At 39.9% G+C, this 21,383-nt stretch overlaps 1 protein-coding gene across 4 annotated transcripts in view; it reads right to left on the minus strand.

Annotated features, from left to right (window-relative positions):
* pam (peptidylglycine alpha-amidating monooxygenase) overlaps positions 1-21,383 on the minus strand; it is a 262,485-nt gene that overhangs the window by 65,697 nt on the left and 175,405 nt on the right. For all 4 annotated transcript variants that reach the window (XM_080189068.1, XM_080189065.1, XM_080189066.1 and 1 more), the window contains 3 exons: positions 13,862-13,942; positions 11,992-12,068; positions 9,192-9,295 (listed from right to left, as the gene is read on the minus strand). In XM_080189068.1, coding sequence (XP_080045194.1) covers positions 9,192-9,295; positions 11,992-12,068; positions 13,862-13,942 — 262 coding nt within the window. The remainder of the gene's footprint in view (positions 1-9,191; positions 9,296-11,991; positions 12,069-13,861; positions 13,943-21,383) is intronic.

Below are 21,383 nucleotides of genomic sequence, written 5' to 3' on the forward strand. Positions count from 1 at the left end.
TAAGGCTCATCGGCCTGTAATTACCTGAATTATTCCTGCTACCCTTCTTAAACAAAAGAACAACATGAGCTATTCTCCAATCCTCCGGGATCTCCCCTATAGCCAGTGAGAATACAAACATTTCTCTCAAGGCCCCCATAATTTCCTCCCTTGTCTCTCAGTATTCTGGGGAATATCCCATCAGGCCCTGGGTCTTGTCTACCTTAATGTTTCTCAAGAACCCCAATACCTCCTTTTTGATCTTAACATGACTCAAACTATCTCCACACCCTTTTCCAAGACTCATCATCCACCACATCCTTCTCTTTGGTGAATATTGACACAAAGTAATCATTTAATACCGTGCCCATTTCCTCTGGCTCCATACATAGATTCCCTCCCCTGTCCTTGAGTGGGCCAACCTGCTCCCTGGCTACCCTTTTGCTCTTTATACATATAAAAAGTCTTGGGATTTTCCTTAATCCTGCTGGCCAATGATTTTTCATGACCCCTTTTAGTCCTTTCCTCCCTCTCTTCTGATCCTTGTTGCTGTGATAGTTCTAAAGAAAATAAGGTTAACAAGCTATGAGTATTACCCCACTTGAGGTTAGGGAGACAGGGAAGGGTATGATAACTACTGGATGTCACACATTATAATTTTACAATGATCACACTAATCTGCATATTATCCCACTTCTTCATATTCCACTACTAGACAATCTCTTAAAAGGGACAGAAGGTGGAGAAGAGAGAGAAAGAGAGAATGGAAATACATTTTCGCTTTCTGCCTCCATCTAACTGTTACAGCAGTGGCAATATGTTTTTTTTGTGGGATATCAGATCTGAAAGAAAAATAGAGCTTGCATTTTATATAGTGCCTTACATGTCCTCAATGTATGAAAATACTTTATAGTCCATTTACTACTTTTGCAGTCACTATTGTCATGTAGGAAACATGGCAGTCAATTTGCACAGAGCAAAGTTACACAAACAGCAATGTGATAAAGGTCTGTTAATTTTTTTTGTGCTAATATTTAAGGAATAAATATTGGCCAGAACACTGAGGATATCTCACCTGCTCTTCTTTGAAGTAGGGTGGTGGGATCTTTTACATTCATCTGAGAAGATGGATCTCAGTTTGATTTCTCACTTGAAAGACAACACGCCTCTATCACTGCTTAAGTACTGTGCTGGAGCACCAGCCTAACTCTTTGTGTTCATGTCTTGAGTGGAATTCAAATACATGAGCCAGAGGCAAAGTGCAACTAACTGATTCACAGTTGACACTTAGCTTGGGGTTAGCAGGGTTTCTTACCATTTTGTTCAGCCAAAGCAGTCAATAAGTGGGTTATGGCCAGTGGCAAGAGAGCAGAGTTTAAGACAGATGCCAAACATTGACACTCTTCCTCCCTAATGTTCAACTGAAGGAAGTTTCAATTCATCCAAAATACTTCTCTGTGATCAGCTTTTCTTTACTCTACCTACATTAATCAATTTTTCCTGACTGTTTTCCCACATGAATAAGCATTGGTGACCTTGCACCATTATCCCCTTTACCATTTAATCATTCCTATGTCTTATCCGCGTGGGTTCTCTGCATGGCTTTGTACTTGCCTAGAAACTGTGAAGCATCTAACTTATTCCAGTTTTAGTGGAAACTCATTGATCTGAAATGTTTATTTTTTCTCTCAACAGATGCAGCAATGCTTCAAGCATTTCCTGATTTTAATTCAGGAAGTAGTTTTCTTCCTATGCTGCATCAAACAACGATGGCATTTAAACAAAAACGTTTTGCCAGAAATTTTGAATGGGTGGACATGGTCAGCAAATGGCCAAAGCTCTAACAGAAGCAAACACTAGCTTCATTTAAATAGCATCTTTCATGGAGTAAAATGCTACAAAAGGTATTTCACAGAAACGAGCATTTCTAACAAAATTCGACATTGAGCTGCAAAAGGAGAAATAAAATATCTGAACAAAAACTTGCTTTAGGACGTCATAAAGCATTAAACAAAAGGTAGTAATGGAGAGATTTTGCAAGGGAAGTTCAGAGATAAGGCCTAATCAACTGAAGGTCAGTAACGGCACAGCACTGAAAATTGTGGATGGGAAAAACAGAGATGTGAGGGTCGTAGGGCTGAGAAAGCTGCAGAGATTGGGAGGGTCTAATGCAATGGATGGATCTGAAAATAGGATTAAATTTTACAAACAGTGACATTGCTGGACCAAAAGCTAACATAGATAAACAATCAGTATGAACAGAGTTTAGAATAAATCAGCATACAGATAGCAGCAGAGTAACTATTTCATAACTAAATATTAGAATTGTGGCAATCAAATATTTGCACAGTACAGCTGGTTCCACATGACTGCCACTGGAAAGGAAACGGGTCACTAGGAAAAACTGTAGAGTACAATTAAACTTTAGAAAATAATGGGCAAATCTTTTAATGAATCCACAAACATGGTTTCCTAGATTATTGAAATGTCATAGCAGATTAGAAAAGCACAAATGCTGTACCACTATTCAAGAAAGGAGGGAATCAGAAGGTGGAAAACTCTCGACCAGTTAGCCCAGCATCTGCTGTTGGGAATGTGCCAGAATTCATTATTAAAGAGGTTGTAGCAGGACATTTAGAAAATCATAATACAATTAGGCAGAGTCACCATGGTTTTGTGAAAGGGAAATTGCATTTGATAAATTTAATGGAGTTCCCTAAGGATTTGATAGGCTGGGTGGATAAAGGGGGAGTAGTAGATGCAGTGTATTTCAATTTCCAAAAAGCATCAATAAGATAGCACATAAAATGTTACTGTACAAGACCTCAGTGTTGGGGCATTAGATGATTATTTGAACAAAAGCCATGTGCAACAGTATGGGGGGGCGGGGGGGGAGGCACTAAGGAGACTGGCACTAAATCATAATGCTCATTCTGGAGACCTGGTGTAGACACAATGGGCCCAACAGCCTTCTTCTGTGTTGTAACCATTCTGTGACTATAATTAGCATGGATGGAGGATTGACTAACAAGAAACAAGGAGTTGGGATAAATGGGTCATTTTCAAGCAGGCAAACTATAACAAGTTGAATACCAAAGGATCAGCCCTGGCCAACTCAACTATTTACAATCTATACTAACAAGCTGGATGGGACCAAATGTACAGTAGCCATATTTGCTGGTGGTACAAAAAAAGAAAAGCAAGTTGTGAAGAGGGCACAAAGAGCCTGCAAAATAATATAGATATGTTAAGGGAGTGGAGAAAATTTTGAAAAATTTAATATGGGAAAATATGAGATTGTCTATTTTGATGGGAAGAATAGAAAAGCAGCTTATTTGAGAATGACTGCAGAATGCTGCTGTGCAGAGGATACCTTTGTACCTGAATCACAAAAATCTAACTGGCAGGTACAGCATGTGATTAGGAAAGCAATTGGAAATTTGACCTTTATTGAAAGGGGGAGTATAAAAGGAGGGGAGTTTGCTACAACTGTAAAGAGCATCGGTGAGGCCACAGCTAGGGTACTCTATACAAATTTGATGTCTTAATTGAGGGATATACTTGCACTGGAAGCAGTTTAGAGAAGCTTTATCAGGCTGATCGTTGGGATGAATGTATTGTCATGAGTCAAGAATTGGAGGCTTTGTACTGTTCTGACTTACGTATCTAAATAGCTCACCAGGAAATGTTTGAATAAAATCAGGTCTAATGGCTGGGTAACCCTACAACTGACACTCCTGATTCCCTACTTGACTAACCACGATAGCCCAACTTCCTCCTTGACCTGATTCTGCCCCAACCTGATAACTCCTGACCACCCAACCCTTCCCCACCTCACCTGCCAGTCACCATACCTCTTACCTTCTCCACCTTACCCTTTTACTTTCCCTCTATAGCTGTTTTCAAAGCAGCTTGGGACATTTAGGCTATTTACTGATTGTAAATATGGCACCTAGTGCCCTAAAAATGATGTGCTTTGTGTGTGGAATCTCTGTGTTGTACCCCATGAGGTTTGCTGCACTGGGTTGGATGTGAAGGATCCTCCATGGGAAGATCTAAGAATGCATTTCTTTTGGCTGATCAATGTTGGAAATAGGATTTCCAGTTGTGATTGGAAGATTTGGGCCCTTATGATCTTGCAATAAAGATTTGCACAAAGGTTTGTCAATAGGGCCACACCTCAAATGTATATCTCCACAAGGTAAAAATTGGTTTGGGCTCAAATAACACAATCTCTTATTTAACTAAGCTATATGTCCCAAATGTCCAGCTGACTTGATTTTCTTATTGTAATCAGGGTATGCTCTCATTTCATGGCAGCCAAAGGGTACTCTCATATTGTTCCAAATGATGAACTTTACAAGATGGCTGTTTTCAAATTTCATCTTTAACTGAAGGTGAAATGGAACATTCTGAAAAGGGGAGGCGGTTGAGGTTATTTAAATACCTCTGCCTGGAGAGAGGCCCATGTGATTTGGTTGCAGTGGGGGAGGTATTCAAACAGAAACATATTGGAGTATCAAGAGATAATTTTTACATGTGGAAAAACTGCTTTATGGCACACGACGGACAAGCAAGATACTGTTGCTTGAGGGAACAAAGCAGATACCATTGTGTGGAGGAGAAAAGGGCTCTTTTGTTTTAACAAACATAATGCTTGGGAGAGTTGGTTTTCTATTCAAAAGGAAGGAGACAGAACCAATGGAAGTTTTGGACTTTTAAGGAACAAAGAGTCACCCAGGTGGTAATGACAGACTCTGATTGTACGGAATGATTTTTGAAGGATGCTGGAAGTTTGGATCTGGTGCTGGAAAGGCAGGAGTAACTTTGGGCTTATTCCTCTAATGATATACGTTTAGCAGGAATGCACAATGAGGGGGTTTGTAAGGTGCATCTCTACTGCATTAATGTGAAAGTGTCTTTTCTTTAGTTTGGTATGTTAATAGCCTGCTAAGAAATGCTTGATCTACATTGATTTTAGTTTGTTTATTACATTAAAAATCTTAAAATGTGAAATCTTATCCTTAAGGAGCTTTAACCATTTTCTGGGTAATTCATTTCTTTTAAGTTATTGGTTTCTAAGGGGCCGATAATATCTTGTATCTTAAAAGCGACAACACTTCATAACCAAGATTAGTCACAGATAGGAAACTCTTTCCAATCTTAGGAATGTAACCCCACACAAGGAGGAATCCATGAGACTCCCGATAAGTAAATAAGAAAAACAGTGGAATTCAGGGTAATTATAACTGCAGCTTAGTCATCACATTCATCTGCTCTTCCCCGTTATCCTTCTGCATGGAATAACGAAAGACCATTCTTTGTCCTGAAATGTGAGTACTAAATATGCCCCTTAGCTCCCAATGGTTTCATCACATTTTCTCCCAGATATGCTACAGCAATGAGCAGAGGAACAAGAATGGAAACCTAGCCCTTCTGCATCAGGAGCTGTCAACGCCTCTTTACATACAGTAATAGCATAGTCCTCTTTCCGAGCACTACTGCACTACTTCTGATGTGTTAGTGAGTCAGAGAAGGATGCACAGTGTTTCACAAAAATATTTGATCAAGGAAAGTTTGGAATGAGAGCTTGCTGGCCGTAGTAATTATTCTGATTTCTTCAAGTCTTTCAATCCATAGAAATATAGAACAGTACAGCACCGTACAGGCCCTTCAGCCCTCGATGTTATGCCGAGCTATATCCAAACCCAAGATCAAGCTACTCCACTCCCTATCATTCTGGTGTGCTCCATGTGCCTATCCAATAACCACTTGAAAGTTCCTAAAGTGTCTGACTCCACTATCACAGCAGGCAGTCCATTCCACACCCCAACCACTCTGAGTAAAAAAACTAACTCAGGCATCCCTCCTATTTCTCCCACCATGAGCCTTAAAGTTATGCCCCCTAGTAACAGCTACATCCACCTGAGGAAATAATCTATCCCCCTCATCATCTTATAAACCTCTATTAAGTCACCTCTCATCCTTCTCCACTCCAAAGAGAAAAGCCTCAGCTCCCTCAACCTTTCCTCATAAGACCTACTCTCCAAACCAGGCAGCAACCTGGTAAATCTCCTCTGCACTCTCTCCAATGCTTCCACATCGTTCTTATAGTGAGGTGACCAGAACTGCATACAATATTCCAAATGTGGTCTCACCAAGGTCCGGTACAGTTGAGCACAGCCCCACAGCTCTTAAACTCAAACCCCCTGTTAATAAACGCTAACACACTATAAGCCTTCTTCACAGCTCTATCCACTTCAGTGGCAACCTTCAGAGACCTGTGGATATGAACCCCAAGATCTCTCTGTTCCTCCACATTCCTCAGAACCCTGCCGTTGACCCTGTAATCCGCATTCAAGTTTGTCCTACCAAAATGAGTCACCTTGCACTTACCAGAGTTAAACTCCATCCGCCACTTTTCGGCCCAGCTCTGCATCCTATCAATGTCTCTCTGCAGCCTGCAAGAGCCCTTCACCTCATCCACTACTCCACCAATTTTGGTGTCATCAGCAAATTTACTAACCCACCCTTTGGCCCCCCCTTCCAAGTCATTGTTAAAAATCACAAAGAGCAGAGGACCCAGCACTGTTCCCTGTGGTACACCGCTGGTAACCGGTCTCCAGTCTGAAAACTTTCCTTCCAACACCACCTTCTGCCTTTCCAACTTTTAAAAGGTCATGTAACAACTGGAGATACTGAAAGCATGTTGATTCGCATCAGTGGCACCAAGATGGATAAGTGCATGGCACTGCAACCCACCCTGCAGCAAGTGGCAGTGCCAGGTCAATCAGCAGTAATAAAAATTCAAGTAACAGCCCTGGTTTCTGCAATGGGGGCATCAACCTCGCTCTTCAAAAGTGTACACCAGCAGTAATAACCATTAACATCATGAAGTGTCCCAAAGAACTTAACAGGAATATCATGGAAAATTGACACCTGAGCCATGTATGGAAAAATTAGGTTAAATGACCAAAAAACATACTCACAGACGAAGGTTTTAAGGAACAACTTTGCAGGAGAAAAAGGTAGTGAAGTGGCAAGGTTTAAAGAGAGAATTACAGAATTTAGGGCCTAGGCAGTTGAAGATCTGGCCACCAATGCTAGAGCAATTAAAATCAAGGATTTTCAAGAGGCCAGAATTAGATGAACACAAAATGGCAGGATTCCATGCCGAATTCTGCATTTGGAACATAATTATGCACAAGTGTGTTCCCCTCTGAGTGACCTGGCAGGTTGATTTGTCTGCCTGCTGTCAGCTGGCAGGTTCAAAGGTCTTGGCACATCACTTAAATTCCAGTCCAGGACATGCATATTGCTGTCTGCAACCCACCAGCCTTCACCAAACCGTGCGAGATATCAGCATCCAGAAGGAAAAGGCTTGCAACCTCAAGAAAAAGTTTATTCCTTGATTCAAGCCCCCACTCCCTGAGCCCATTACTTGCAAGGCGCCCATGTTCCACTTGGGCATTTACCACCGTATGAGAGTTTTCATATGTCCCCTTGCAGTAAATGATGTGGTATTCCTATGACTCTCTTGCTTGTGAACTTTTGATGCAACTTTGTCGAGGTCCAGCATCCCTCCCCTTAAGTCTTCTTTCTGCCTTCCAGTGTTCATCGATTTAATCCTTCCTCCTTCCCCTCGTTGCACAGCCCTCCTTCCACATTTCCCCCCAAGTCTGTGTTCGGCCACACACATCTCATCCACACCACACCTCCTCCCCATCTCCCCCAACACACCGGCCTTACCATCCACTCCACCCTGGGTTGAACATCGCACCTTTGGTGCGGTGGCTATATGAGTCCCTCAACCTGGTCTGTCCCAGCAGAGGGCAGAGTGATGTACAGTGCACCAACAGCAGCGCAGCATTACGGCAGAATGTTGTTGCACTCACCCCAAAGTCTCTGGCAAAATGCCACTCGTTAGCAATCGGGTTTGACGTTGACAATTTTATGCTGGCATGACAAAAGATTGAAAGGCCTAACGGGATGCCAGCAGCAGCTGTTTTAATGGGCATTCATGAAATACAAATGAATGTAAATAGCATTTGTGCCACCTGCCAGCAGAAACCACAACACACCATTATCCCGTCATTGAGAGAATTTCAACTTGATTTTATGCCAACAGGTCTCTGATTTTTTTGTCTCTTGCCAGATTCGCCACACCGCTCACCACCAAATGCACTGTGAGGTGGTTTGAAAAATTTCACTGTCAGTCTGCTATTCTTCTTCAGGTGCCACAAGTAGATCTGATCATCTTTATGTGGAAGGAAAGAATGACAGACGGGTTGTCTTGGCAGCAGTGCAGAAAATGCAGCCTGAAGGAAGCTCCTCTTGGGACTCAGCCTTCTAGAGTCAATGTTTCAGGTCAATAGCATTTCTCCAGCTGTTTCTCTGTATGCAGATGCTGTCTGTCCTCCTGAGCATTTCCAACATTTTCTGTTTATATTTCTGACTCCAGCCTCCACTGTATTTTTTGAAGGATTTAATCCTCCCTCCCACCAGCTTTTAATCAACTCCATTCTTCTTTGTGAAAATACGGTCTTGGGAATTTTTTTATGCATTCATGGAATGTGGGCATTACCAGTTAGGCCTGCATTTATTGCCTATCCTTAATTGACTTTTATTAGAAGATATTGTTGTAGTCTGGAATCATATGTAGGCCAGACTAGTTAAGTGTGGCAGATTTCCTTCTTAAAGGGTATTAGTGAACCAGATGGGGTTTTACAACAATCGGTCTTCATTTTTTGATTTTTATTGCATTCAAATTCCACCATCTGCCGTGGTGAGTTTCAAACCCAGGTTTCCAGAACATTATCCAGAGTCTCTGGCTTACTAGTCTAGTGATAACACTATTATGTCACTGCTTCACCAGTCTTGCTCTGCGCACAGATATGACATTCAACACTATTGTGCATAAATGATCAAATCAAGCATCTGTGGTTACTGACTGTACAGAAATGAACATGAATTTATTTTCATTTGATAATATACTTTCCAGTCATTTGGACAACGTAGCTGTTTTAAGACATGATATAATAATGACAAAACAATTTATTACTCAATGAGAGATTATCCTGAATACTTCTAATAAGAAAACCTAAATAACAAAGATAAATAATGCAAAAAGTCAGAGGTCCCAATTTTCAAAAGCAAGGTTACAATCAAGGTTGAAATAAATAATTCTCCTCCAGCAATTAAATGGGACATACCCAATCCGTGTAACAGTTGTCCTTCCTTTTCCTGTGAAAACACATCTAGCAGTAATGGTGTCACCATATTTAATATCCACTGAATTGTCCATTTGATAGAAAGCCTAAGAAGAACAAAATTCCAAAGCAAATTAAAAAAAGGCTTCCTTGGCAATTATTTTTCAAAGATTAAATTTTAAACAATTTAAATGGATAGCATTTAGAGTCAATGACCCAAAATTTGTTGCCAAAACAACTCGCCATTATATGCAAATTGTTCAGCAACTTGCAGTGAGGAAGGTATGGCCCACGAATTACATATTGCAACAATTTGCTGAATGATTTGCACTGCTCCATTCAGTCTTTTGACATCGCTCTGTCATTCAATGGGATTAGAGTCAAAGTTTTATGACACAAAATGAGGCCTTATGTCTGCACTCGCCATCAAAAACCATGGTTGATCTTGCACTTCAATACTATCTTCCTGCACTATCCCCATATCACTTGGGGTTTTTAATACGTAGAATCTCAGTTTTGAGCATATTGAACAACTGAGCTTCCACAGTCCTTTGGAACTGAGAATTCTAAAGATTCTAAAGATGTGAGGTCTCACCAAGGCATTATATAATTGCAGTGAGGCATGTTACTCCTATATTCAAATCCTCTTTCAATAATAGCCAACGTACCTTTTTAATTGCTTGTTGTATTTGCATGTTAGCTTTCAACAACTCAGGAACAAAAACACACAAGCCCCTTTGAAATTCCAACACTTACCAGCCTTTCAACATTTAAAATATACTCTATTTCTGTTTCCTCTTACCAAATTTTACATTGCTCCATATTGTACTCCATCTGCCTTTTTTTGCCCACTCACTTAGCCTTTCCAAATCCCCTCGAAGCATCTTTGCTTCCTCCTCACAGTTCAGTTTCATCTCGCTTTGAATCATCTGCAACCTGGAAATATTATACTTAATCCCACATCAAATTATTGACACAGATTGTGAAAAGCTAGGTCCTTGCAGTACCCCACTAGTTACAGCTTGCCACCCTGAAAATGACCCATTTATTCTTATTCTGTCCTGTCCATTAACCAGTTCTCAATACATGCCAGTGTATTCTCGCAATCTCATGCACTTTAATTTTGTTTACTAACCATGTGAAAATAGTATTAAAAACTTCCTGCAATTCCAAATGCCCCATATCCACTGGTTCCCCATCTATTCTGCTACTTACATCCTCAAAAAGCTCCAACTGGTTGATTCAACATGATTTTCCCTTTAAATCCATGCAGATTCTGCCCAATCTTCCCAATATTTTCCAAGTGCCCAGTACCACAACCTTTATTATAGATTCTAGTACTTTCTCTATAACTATTATTAGACTAACAGGTCTGTAGTTCCTCGCTTTCTCTCTCCTTGATTTCTTAACTATAGGGGGGTTAAATTTGCTACCTTCCAATCTGCAATAACCATTCCAGAGTCTATAGAATTTTGAAAGATGCCCCTCAATCCATCTACTCTCTCTAACCGCTTCCTTCAACATTTTGGAATGTAGATTAAACTGGTCCAGAGGATTTACTTATTTTAAATCCCATTAATTTCTTTACTTATCTTCTTCCTAACATGAATACCTTGCAGTTTCTCATTTACAGCAGTTCTTTGATTCTCTATTACTTCTGGGAGTTTTTTTAATATTTTCCTCTGCGAAGATGGACATAAGAGTATTTGCTTAGTCCCTCTACCATTTCCTTAATCCCCATTATAAGTTCTCTCGTCTCCGTTTGTAATTGACCCACATTTGTTTTTTAATCTTTGCCTTTTCACATATCTGCAGAAACTTTATAGTGTTTCTCACTAGTTAACTCTCATATTCCATTTTCCCTTCATTCTTTTCTTGGACTTCCTTGCAGAGTTCTAAAATGCTCCCGATCCTCATGCTTACCAATATTTTGGCAACTTTGTACACCTTTTCTTTTGATGTAATACACTTCTTGCCATGTTTTGTTAGCCATGTTTGGAACATCTTTCTCGCTGCGCTTTTATGCGTGAAAGGACTGTATTTTTGTTATAAACTATGTATTAGTTATTTAAATGTTAGCCATTGCCCATTCACTGTCATATCAAAGAACAAAGAAAATTACAGCGCAGGAACAGGCCCTGCAGCCCTCCAAGCCTGCACCGACCGTGCTGCCCAACTCATCTAAAATCCCCTACCCTTCAGGGGACCACATCCTTCCAGTCCCATCCTATACATGTATTTGTCAAGACACCCCTTATGCAATCTTTTAATATAGTTTCCCAATTTGACCTGCATAGTTTTCTTTGTTTAATTTCAAGATCCTAGCTTCTGATTGAAATACATCATTTTCAAACGTTATTTAAAATTCTATTATATCTTATAATATATCTTGGTTGCTCACTCCTAAAGGCTCCTTTACAAGGTTAATTAGTTCTTTACAATTGCACAATGTTAGATCTAAAATAGACTACTCTCTAGTTGTTTCCCGAATGTACAGCTCTACCCCACATGGCTCTAATGTACCCTCTTCACGCGCATTCATTTCTTACTTTCTTTCTCAATCCTTAAATACCATTGGTTAAGGAGATAGACTGGCAGTGTTGTTCATCAAGTTCTCAGTTGTCCTGTAGCAGCATCAGTTAACACACTCAGCAACTTACAAGACAAGCAATGCTGAATTTAAGGGTGGGATGGAACAGGGAGGGTGCAGGAATAGTCTAACTAATGGGATGCACTGCAAAAAAATTTACTTCAGCAAGAATTACACCAATATTTGCAAATTGCATGAATGCAGAAGACAAACCTGCGGCAGTTGTGGGCTCTGTCGGCCTATTAATGTCCATTTGCCATCTCTTACTCTGTACCCACTAACCACCTGACCTAAAATTACAGAAATCAACATTGAACACAGTTATTGGCAAAGTAAAAATGCACCGAAGCATAACAATTCAACACACATTGTACCTTAAAAGGGTATTACTGAAAACTACTACTAAAGGTCAGTGAATTACAAATTATGTCTGGTTAACATGTGCAGTCAGATGAGACAGAAATAATAGTGTTACACCAACATATTACTCTCTCCAATAAGTATTGATTAAAATGAAATTCTATTTCTAGAAACTAGCTGTAAACTTGAACATTGATTCATGCTCTTTTCAAACATCCGTCATTGGGAAATTGTTAGAAGCCATTATTAAGGAAATAATAACAGGACATTTGGAAAGTCAAAACATAATCCAGTCAGCATGGTTATATGAAGGGCAAATCGTTTTTGACTAATTTGCTAGAGTTCTCTACCAGAGGTATCCCAGGTCAGCTCAACCATACCACCAACAACAATTGATTATGGGCATATCGCTGGCTTCAGGATAGAATCCTAGCCTGAATCCCTGAAGGAGACAAACAATTATAAAGTAAAGTAGTTTAAAGCAGCCTCTTCCAAGATTGTGATGGGGAGAGACCAACATCTCCCACCCTGCACAGATTAATTCAACTTTGACCTTTCTGGTATGTGAACAACAGAGACACTTTTAGGGAGTCTTCACAAATGCAGGAAAATCACAGGGGCAATGCCAGGTTCTTGTTAGTCACATCTTGGCAGGCAAATCGTAGATTATTAGGCTCTTTATACCTGAGTGCATTTCCTGCCTGCTGTCAACTTTTCCCACTTTAATTCCCCTCTTAGTATTTATAATGAATTTCTGATGAAAACAGCTTGTATAAACATGTAATGCTGTTGCAATATCCGTCAATCAGTAATGGCGCCACATTACCTCAGTTTCAAACATCCCTGTTCCTCAGCCTGCTGTAGCAGAGAAATTTGTCTCAATCAATTCTATTCCTCGACTTTGCAAATTTCCCCAGAAGTTTCATACTATTCATAAACAATATGGGGAATAATATTTCCAGCCATATCAGCAAAGTTGCTTAATATCATAACTTTATATGATCTCACCACCATAAAATAACTTACAGCTTTAAGATGTTATTGAAATCTTAAAAAGTCTATGGCTTCTCTTTCAGGATTTTTGTAATGAATTCATTATGGCAGAAACCAGTCTAGCTTGCAAAGCTGTGCTACATAGAAACTTGATGCAGACAGGATTAGCCCACTGAAATTCAGAATTAAAAACTCAAGAATTACCATTTCAATCATCTATGGAACCACTCCCATGCCAGGTGTGATTAAAATGAATTGCAAAAACAATATGATACTGGACGAGCATTTGTTCAACAAGATTCAAAATAACAATAAACATGGGTGATTAAATTCTCCACGAAAATGATTAATGTGCTATTTGCAATAGGGATGAGTCATCTGTGGAAGGCAATGACAAACTGGGATTGTGTGGGCTATAAAATTGGATTAATAGTTTTAGGTTATACTCTTGGAGTTTCATCTTCAAAATTTACCAATTTCTTTTGTTGCTTCCTTGAGCAGATTGCTTTAATTAGTGGATATAAAATCATTGGGTTTATAGAGAAAATAGGCGTAGAGTTGAGTCACCTTTTCATATTCCATCTGTTCCTTTGACTACGTAATAAAACTACTACGAAGGACAATTTAGAAAACCGACAGGTTTTATAATGCCAAAATTTCCGCATTCTTACAGAGAAGCTTTCTCATGCATTTCAGAAAAGGAAATCAAGAAAGATAACATTATTCTTACCTAATTGATGAGTATGTGTTCTGAAGGCAAATGGATGTATAGTAGTCTGTTTATATAAACAAGCAATATCTGCATTTACGACTGAAAGAAAAAAAAACAATTTACAAGAAGTTACATAGAAATTACAGCATGCAAACAGGCCATTCTGCTTACCTGCTCAATGCCAGCATTTATGGTGCACAAGACTCCATCACCGTACTTCATCACAACATATAACTTCCTAATCCCTTCTTCCCAATTTATTTATCTAGCTTCCCTTTCAATGCATCTATATTATTCACAATTCCAGCGGTTACTTTGTGTCTGTTTCAATCCTCAAATAACTACTGAATGTGACAACAAGTTCCAAATTCATACCATTCTTTAGGTAGGGAGTTATCTCCTGAATTCCTGATTGAATTTATTACTCTCTCATAATTATGGCCCCTAATTTTGAGTTTCCCCAAAAGTGGAAAGATCTAGGTATTTACATTGTTATTCTTGTAACACACGGAACAGGGCTCCCTGATGAGTCAGTGGGAACACACAATGAATCGGTAAGATACATGGACTAACAGTCCAAGATTTCATTAAGCAGAACGTATATTTATAAACAGTAAAATCTTAACTTTTTCCAGTTCATTGGCCGAAATATTAACTTTTTATCTTTCCACAGAGTGTTTCTAATATTTTCTGTTTCAATTTCAGATTTGCAGCATCTGGAGTATTTTGACAACCAGTAAACATTAAGTCACATGATGTCACAGCACACTGTCGAGCATGTAATTGAAGCTCATTCTGGGCCATTTTGTTTTAACCCTCGTTTCATACCCAACACCAGAATTCATATGAGTAATCTTGACTTACTGAAAGATTACACTTTACAAAAATAATCACAAATGTGATTTAAAATCTGACATTCCATCTGTTTGGGAGAGCGCAAGAATTGGGAGACTTCAACTACATTCATTTTGCATATTGAAATGTGAAAGCAGACTAAATTCTGAAAAAGGCATTAGGTATGCAACGAAAAATAAACAGAAGTTCATTTTTGTACGGATTTGATTCATGCCAGCAAAATAACCTTGGATCATTAGACATGCTGGCTGTCTTGCAAATTACATTTTAAAACAAAGCAGAAATGTGGGAGAAACTTGGCAGGACTGGCAGCACCAGAAAAACAGAATTCATGTTTGGAGTCCAGTATGATTTCTTCAGAGCTTCTGTCCAGAAGGGTCATATTGGATGTAAAATATTGGGTGGAACCTATCGAAGATTTGTCAGCTTCAGTGAGAAAACTAGAGTGCTGTTTTCCAGCTGCACAGGCAGGCTTTCTAACCAGATTCTCAATCTGGGATTATAGTTTGCGCCATTAGTCTGGCAGTGTGGGGCCTGCTAAACTGGCCCTCCCCACAAACATCGGATTCCTGTCCTCTTCTCCTCCCGCCCACAAGCATTAGGATTTCCCTACCCCTAAAAGGAATCCTCTCCTCTCAATGGGGCTATCTATAGAGCCAGCCCTGGCAGCGCCCAGTTGGCAATACTGGGGGCAGTACCCAAGCATGTACCTCTTCTCTGCCAGAGGCTATACTTACTTTTACGCCACCAACAGGGTCCCTTGGCTGCTTCATATTTTTAAAAACCTGCTGTGAACCTTGCGACTATGAATATTCAGAGGAGGGGAGGAACATATTGCGGGGAAGCCCTAGAATGATATTCCAATTTATTTCAATGAGGTTCATGCTCACTACGGTGGGGTGGGACGGGGCGTGGAAAATTGAGGAACGAGATTTCGGCGGCGAAAATCTTGTTTCCCAACTCCTGAGGGGTTTTGGGCCTTCATCATCTTTAACGCAACCTCAAAATCACCTCCAGTAACACAGCTTCTCTCTCTGTATAGACTCCACTAGACCTGCTAAGCTTTCCCAGCATTTTCCGCTTTTACTTCAATTTCCAGCATCAACAGTACTTTGCTTTTATTTTGAAACAACTATCTGCTGATGGATTTCAATGATTTGGTTTTACAATGGCTTAATAATTTGCTATAGTAAGATCTTAAAAATCTAATTTCAAAATTATTCATGCATAATTTATGTGGATCAAAGCAAGCAATATAAAAATAGTCAACTTATTTACAGAGCCACTGTTTTAGAGGAACTAACAAGTCAAGTTCTATTCACTCTGCTGTTTGCAGTAATAGAGCACTAATTATCTCTCATTACCAATATTGTGATACAAGGTACTCTTCTGAGGATCACATTTCATAGTCGTGTAAATTTTCCCACTGAATGCAAATGATTGGCCTTGTAGATACACTAAGTGCGTTGCCAGCATATTACTGTCAACATAGTGTTTCAGCTTTTCGTTTGCATTATGTCAAGTAATTGGAAGACATTTGAATAATACAGTATAATCTAAACAGCTGTGGGATGCAGATTCCTAATTTCAGAGATGTTGCTAAAGGAAGCAATCAGCATAGTTTGAGCTAAGAATGACTTCAGTAGAGGTGCTTGCCTGCTAATAGAGTGTACCTATAGGTTGGGATTAGGGTACACAGATCATGAAACCAGAGGGAAATTCCTGGCACACTTTAAATATAAATAAAAGTTTTTAAATTACGCACACAATTTCATGCACAAACAATCCTCAAACTAACCCTATACATAATATTCCAAATGCTGCACATTGTGTGAATTGAAGGAAAACGTATTAATGTCAAAATAATTCCTAAAAGATAAAAAAAGTTTAAACATTTTTTTCAGCATAATACAATTTATAGGAATGTTATGATGGTGACCATCATGACAAACTTTAACTCTATCCAGGCTGGAACAGGCGACATTTGCAACATATCCCAACTCAAGATCCGCTGATGCGCAAGGAAGGTTTCTGAGACTCTATGTGAAGAGAGGTGGATATATTTTAATCTCTCTTACCAGGGAGCAGCGGGGGGGAGTGAACAGGCAGTTTCACAATGATTGCAGATTTTCCCAGAGTGCCACTGACAGCATGAAGCGTCACTTTACAGCAGCCACATGTCAAGTCTGAGATGTACCCAAATGGTTGGGTACAAGTGGTTCAGCATACAAGTGGTGTGTGAAAATAAACAGCATTTTATGAAAGTCAATGCCTGTTCTATTGGTATCTTTATACCGCAACAATTTGCTGTACTAGGTACAACTGAGCTAACACAACAAACCAGAGAGTGGATACTGGATGAAAAGAGGCATGCACACATGGGAAATATGCATTAACGGATGCCATACTGTCGTAAGAAATGTGATTGAGAAGGTTATTGGACGCTTACGTAATGGTTCTATTGCCAGGATCACCCTGCAGGAGTCCTGCCATAGTCAACACAGCATATCCAGATTCATGTTGTGTGCTACACCACGCTATGAGGAAGATACAACCCTTGCCAATAGTTGCATACTGACCAAGACCTCTACCTTTATAAGCTGTGTCTGAACCACAGTCTCACCACCGTTTCATTTACTTTGGTAATTATATTTACTGTACAGATTTATTTCTTGTTCTTTCTCCAACGTTGCTTTTTTACAATTTTCCACATGAAGTTTTATCAGTCAAAAATACCTGCCAATCCACTAACCTGTCCATCTCCTTCTCAAAGTTGCTTGTAATCACCATCAGTTAACTATAATCTTTTTTGTGTCATATTTAAATATTGCTATTTTTTGGGTCCAAGCGATACTTATTGACAGGAACAGGTCATGTATGGAAGCTTTATCACTGTGAGACATTAATGTAGTACTGACCCTATTGTATTATTGACCCTATTTTGCCAGAGGAGCAAGTACAAAATGTCATGGCCACATTCACAGACCAAGCAGTGGCACCTGAACAACTACATCACCACACTGCCTGGAACCACACAAATGTCCTTAACCACTAGAACAATGACAGGGCTGATGACTGCTGGTCAATCACCAACTTATCTGTTCAACTATGTGCAATAAACTGGTTCCTGCATGACAGGTAAAGAGATGTTCATGAAAGATCAGCAATGAAGCTCTTAAGGATCAGATTGGTTTAATGAAATAATCAGGATATCACTGAACTGACTGCTCGCAAGCACAAGACTGTGTGCCTGGCAAAATGACGCAAACTCAAAGTAAAAGAAACTGGCTTACCAACAAGCAACGGCTGAGGTACAAAGGTGCACTCATGAAATGAAAAATGTGTGGTGGACAGGCAAGAAGGAGGAAATTCAAAATCCTGCTAACATAAATGAAATCCATGGTTTCTTCACTGCCACAAAGATCATTTCTGGCCCAAAACTCAAGGACCAGCTCCTCTGAGGCTTAAGGATGAGGGCGGTCTGATCATGGAATGAGAAGCTCTCAATGTCTGTTGGAGAGAGCACTTGAAAGATCTCATCAATCAAGATTCAATTGCTGACCTGAACATTTTCAACTCTATCCCACATCCCAGTTGGTGCAGACTCGATGGGCCAAATGGCCTCCTTCTTCACTGCAGGGATTCTATGAACACCCCAACTAGCGATCATAGAATCCTACAATGCAGGAGGCGGCCATTTGGCCCATCAAGTCAGCACTGACCACAATCCATTCCAGGCCCTATCACATAACACCATGCATTTACCCAGCTAGTCCCCCAACGTTAAGGGGCAATTTAGCATGGCCAATCCACCTAACCTGCACACCTTTGGACTGTGGGAGGAAACCAGAGTATCCGGAGGCAACCCACACAGACACAGGGAGAGCTTGCAAATGCCACACAAACAGTGACCTAGGCCAGCAATCAAACCCAGGTCCCTGGTGCTATGAGGCAACAGTGCTAACCAATGTGCCACCCCATTTACTTTGATAATTATATTTACTGTACAAATTTATTTCTTCCTCATTCTCCAATATTGCTTTTTTTCAATTCTTCACATCAAGTTTCATCAGTCAAATATCTGCCAATCCATTAACCTGTCTACATCCTTCTCAAAGTTGCTTATAATCGCCAGTTAACCATAATCCTTTTTTGTGTCATATTTAAATATGGCTATTTTCTGAGTCCAAGCTATGCTTATTTATTGACAGGAACTGGTCATATACAGAGGCCTTATCACTGCGGGACATTAACGTATTACTGACATTATTTCACCGGAGGAACAAGTACAATGTCACAGCCACATCCACAGTCCAAGCACCTGAACAATCACATCGCCACAGTGCCTGGAACCACAAAGATGTCTGTAACCACCAAAACAATGACACGGCTGATGTTCACTGATGAGCTCGGAACTCTGGCAATGCCTATGGAGATGATGGAAGATATTATATAAATGAAGAATAACATAGTAGGTGATGGAAACCCACTGAAATATTTAATCACAGGAGAGGAAGTAACATCACAGCTCCAGGCTCTTATCTTACAGAACCTGAATGAAGAGGGAGTCCTACTGATTTTAAGGATGACTTGATTGCGACACAAAAGGGAACAAATGTAACTTTAGAAATTAAAGCAGCATCTATCTGCTTTCTATTGGAGGAAGGATTACAAGAATTCTTCTAAATCTACTTATTATACCTCCTGAATCCCATTGTGGGTTTTCGCCATCAAAAGGCACAGCTGACATGATAATTACAGAACTCCATCAAAAAAAAAATTAACACCAAGCTTTCTATGTAGTATTCTTTAACTTGACAAAGAGCTTTGACTCTGTAAATCGTGAAGCACTCTGGAAGATTCTGAATACGGATGTGCTCCAAATTCTGTTACCATCCATGCCTATTTCATGATAGGCAAATGGTGATCCTCAACAATGGATCCAATACAGACCATTCTGAGGTTAGGATAGAAGCAAAGGGGTTAAGGTCATTGAATGCAGTAGAGTTCTCATGTGAATTAAGAACAGCACAGTTCCCTGGAAAGCAGCTGTCAATATGTTTCAGGACATTTCTCACACTTGCAGATGATCAGCACAAACAAGCTAAGGAACAGAGGGTGATAACCAAAAGCCACAACAGCAGGCGTGAATGTTTGGAAGGTGTAACCATGTACGTGTACCTTGTTAGTAATTAATCATAATTAGGCAACCATATAGAGGCTATAGCTGATTAGCTATATTCACCTGACACACTCTGATTACTTCATTATTAGTTGTAATTGGGATATCATGACTTCAGAACAAATGTATACTTGCGATTGGTACATGCAAATTATTTGCAAGATAAGCAAAGATATAATTGTGCATGCCATGTATCACTCAGGAAGTCTGTATGCCACCTTATGGAAGGCAAACTTCATCGCTATAGCATGAATAAAAGTAGATTTAAAACTCAAAGCTCGCCTGTTCTGTCAAGGGTGTGAAGTAAGAGTTTGCTGGATAGCAGCAAAACTCCATATCAAGGAGTAAAACAAAGTTTTATTTTGAATCACAAAGTTGGTTTGCAAGTGCATGAATCACAAAAGTTGGTTATAAGGTGCTGGTGAGGCCACACCTGGAGTATTGTGTACAGTTTTAATATCCCTCCTTGAGAAAGGATATACTGGCACTGAAGGAGGTGCAGAAGAGATTCACTAGGTTGATTCTGGAGTCGAGCAGTTGGCTTGAGGAAAGACTGAGTAGACTGGGACTACACTCATTGGAATTTATAAGGATGAGGGGGCATCTTACAGAAACATATAAAATTATGAAGGGAATAGATAAGGGGGAGCAGATTTAAGACCGAGTTGAAGAAGAACTTCACTTAAAGGGTTGTGAATCTGTGGAATTCCCTGCCCAGTAAAGCAGTTGAGGCTACCTCGTTGAAAGTTTTTAAGGCAAAGATAGATTGATTTTTGAATTAAGGGCTACAATGAGCAGGCGGGTAAGTGGAGCCAAGTCCACAAAAAGATCAGCCATGATCATATTGAATGGTGAAGCAGGCTCAAGTGGCCTACTGGCTCCTAGTTCTTATTTAAAAAATTATGTAATCACTCAATCTCTTCTTTGATCTTCCACATTGCTATGTTCCATCTGACTAGAGATAAGCTCTTTGCTGGAGTGCAGCTTGTTTAGGGAATGGAGGGTAAACTATTTAATTTCAAAAAACACCAATCAAAGACTAAGGCCACCCTGATCCTCAGTCACTGAGCTCCAATATGCTGATGATGTTGAAGTATTGTGACAGAAATGGATCGCCAGACAATCACTGTCATATGTATTGAGGCATATAGGATGGAATTTGCACTCAACATTCATCAAGCTCCAAATGCATCAGCCCCATGATTAGGATTCAAGATGAGTGCCTGGGAAATATAGAATACTTCCAGTATCTTGGAAATAATATTTCGCAGAAGGCTGACATTACCAAGAAATCCAGAATCTCTGGAAAGCTGCTGGTGCAGTCTTTAGCCTCCTCGTAAGCGAGAACTTGATGATCACAGCATCAAAACTGAAACCAAGCTCATGGTCTACAATATAGTTGTGATTTCTTCCTGAATGAGCAGGGCTGAAACATGATGTTTAGGATGCACCTCAAAGCACTGGATTCATACCATCAACGCTGCCTGTGGAAGATTTTACTTA

The sequence above is a fragment of the Carcharhinus amblyrhynchos genome, chromosome 5 (genome assembly GCF_965287045.1).
Source record: "Carcharhinus amblyrhynchos chromosome 5, sCarAmb.v2.hapA, whole genome shotgun sequence".
Taxonomy (NCBI): Eukaryota; Metazoa; Chordata; class Chondrichthyes; order Carcharhiniformes; family Carcharhinidae; genus Carcharhinus; species Carcharhinus amblyrhynchos.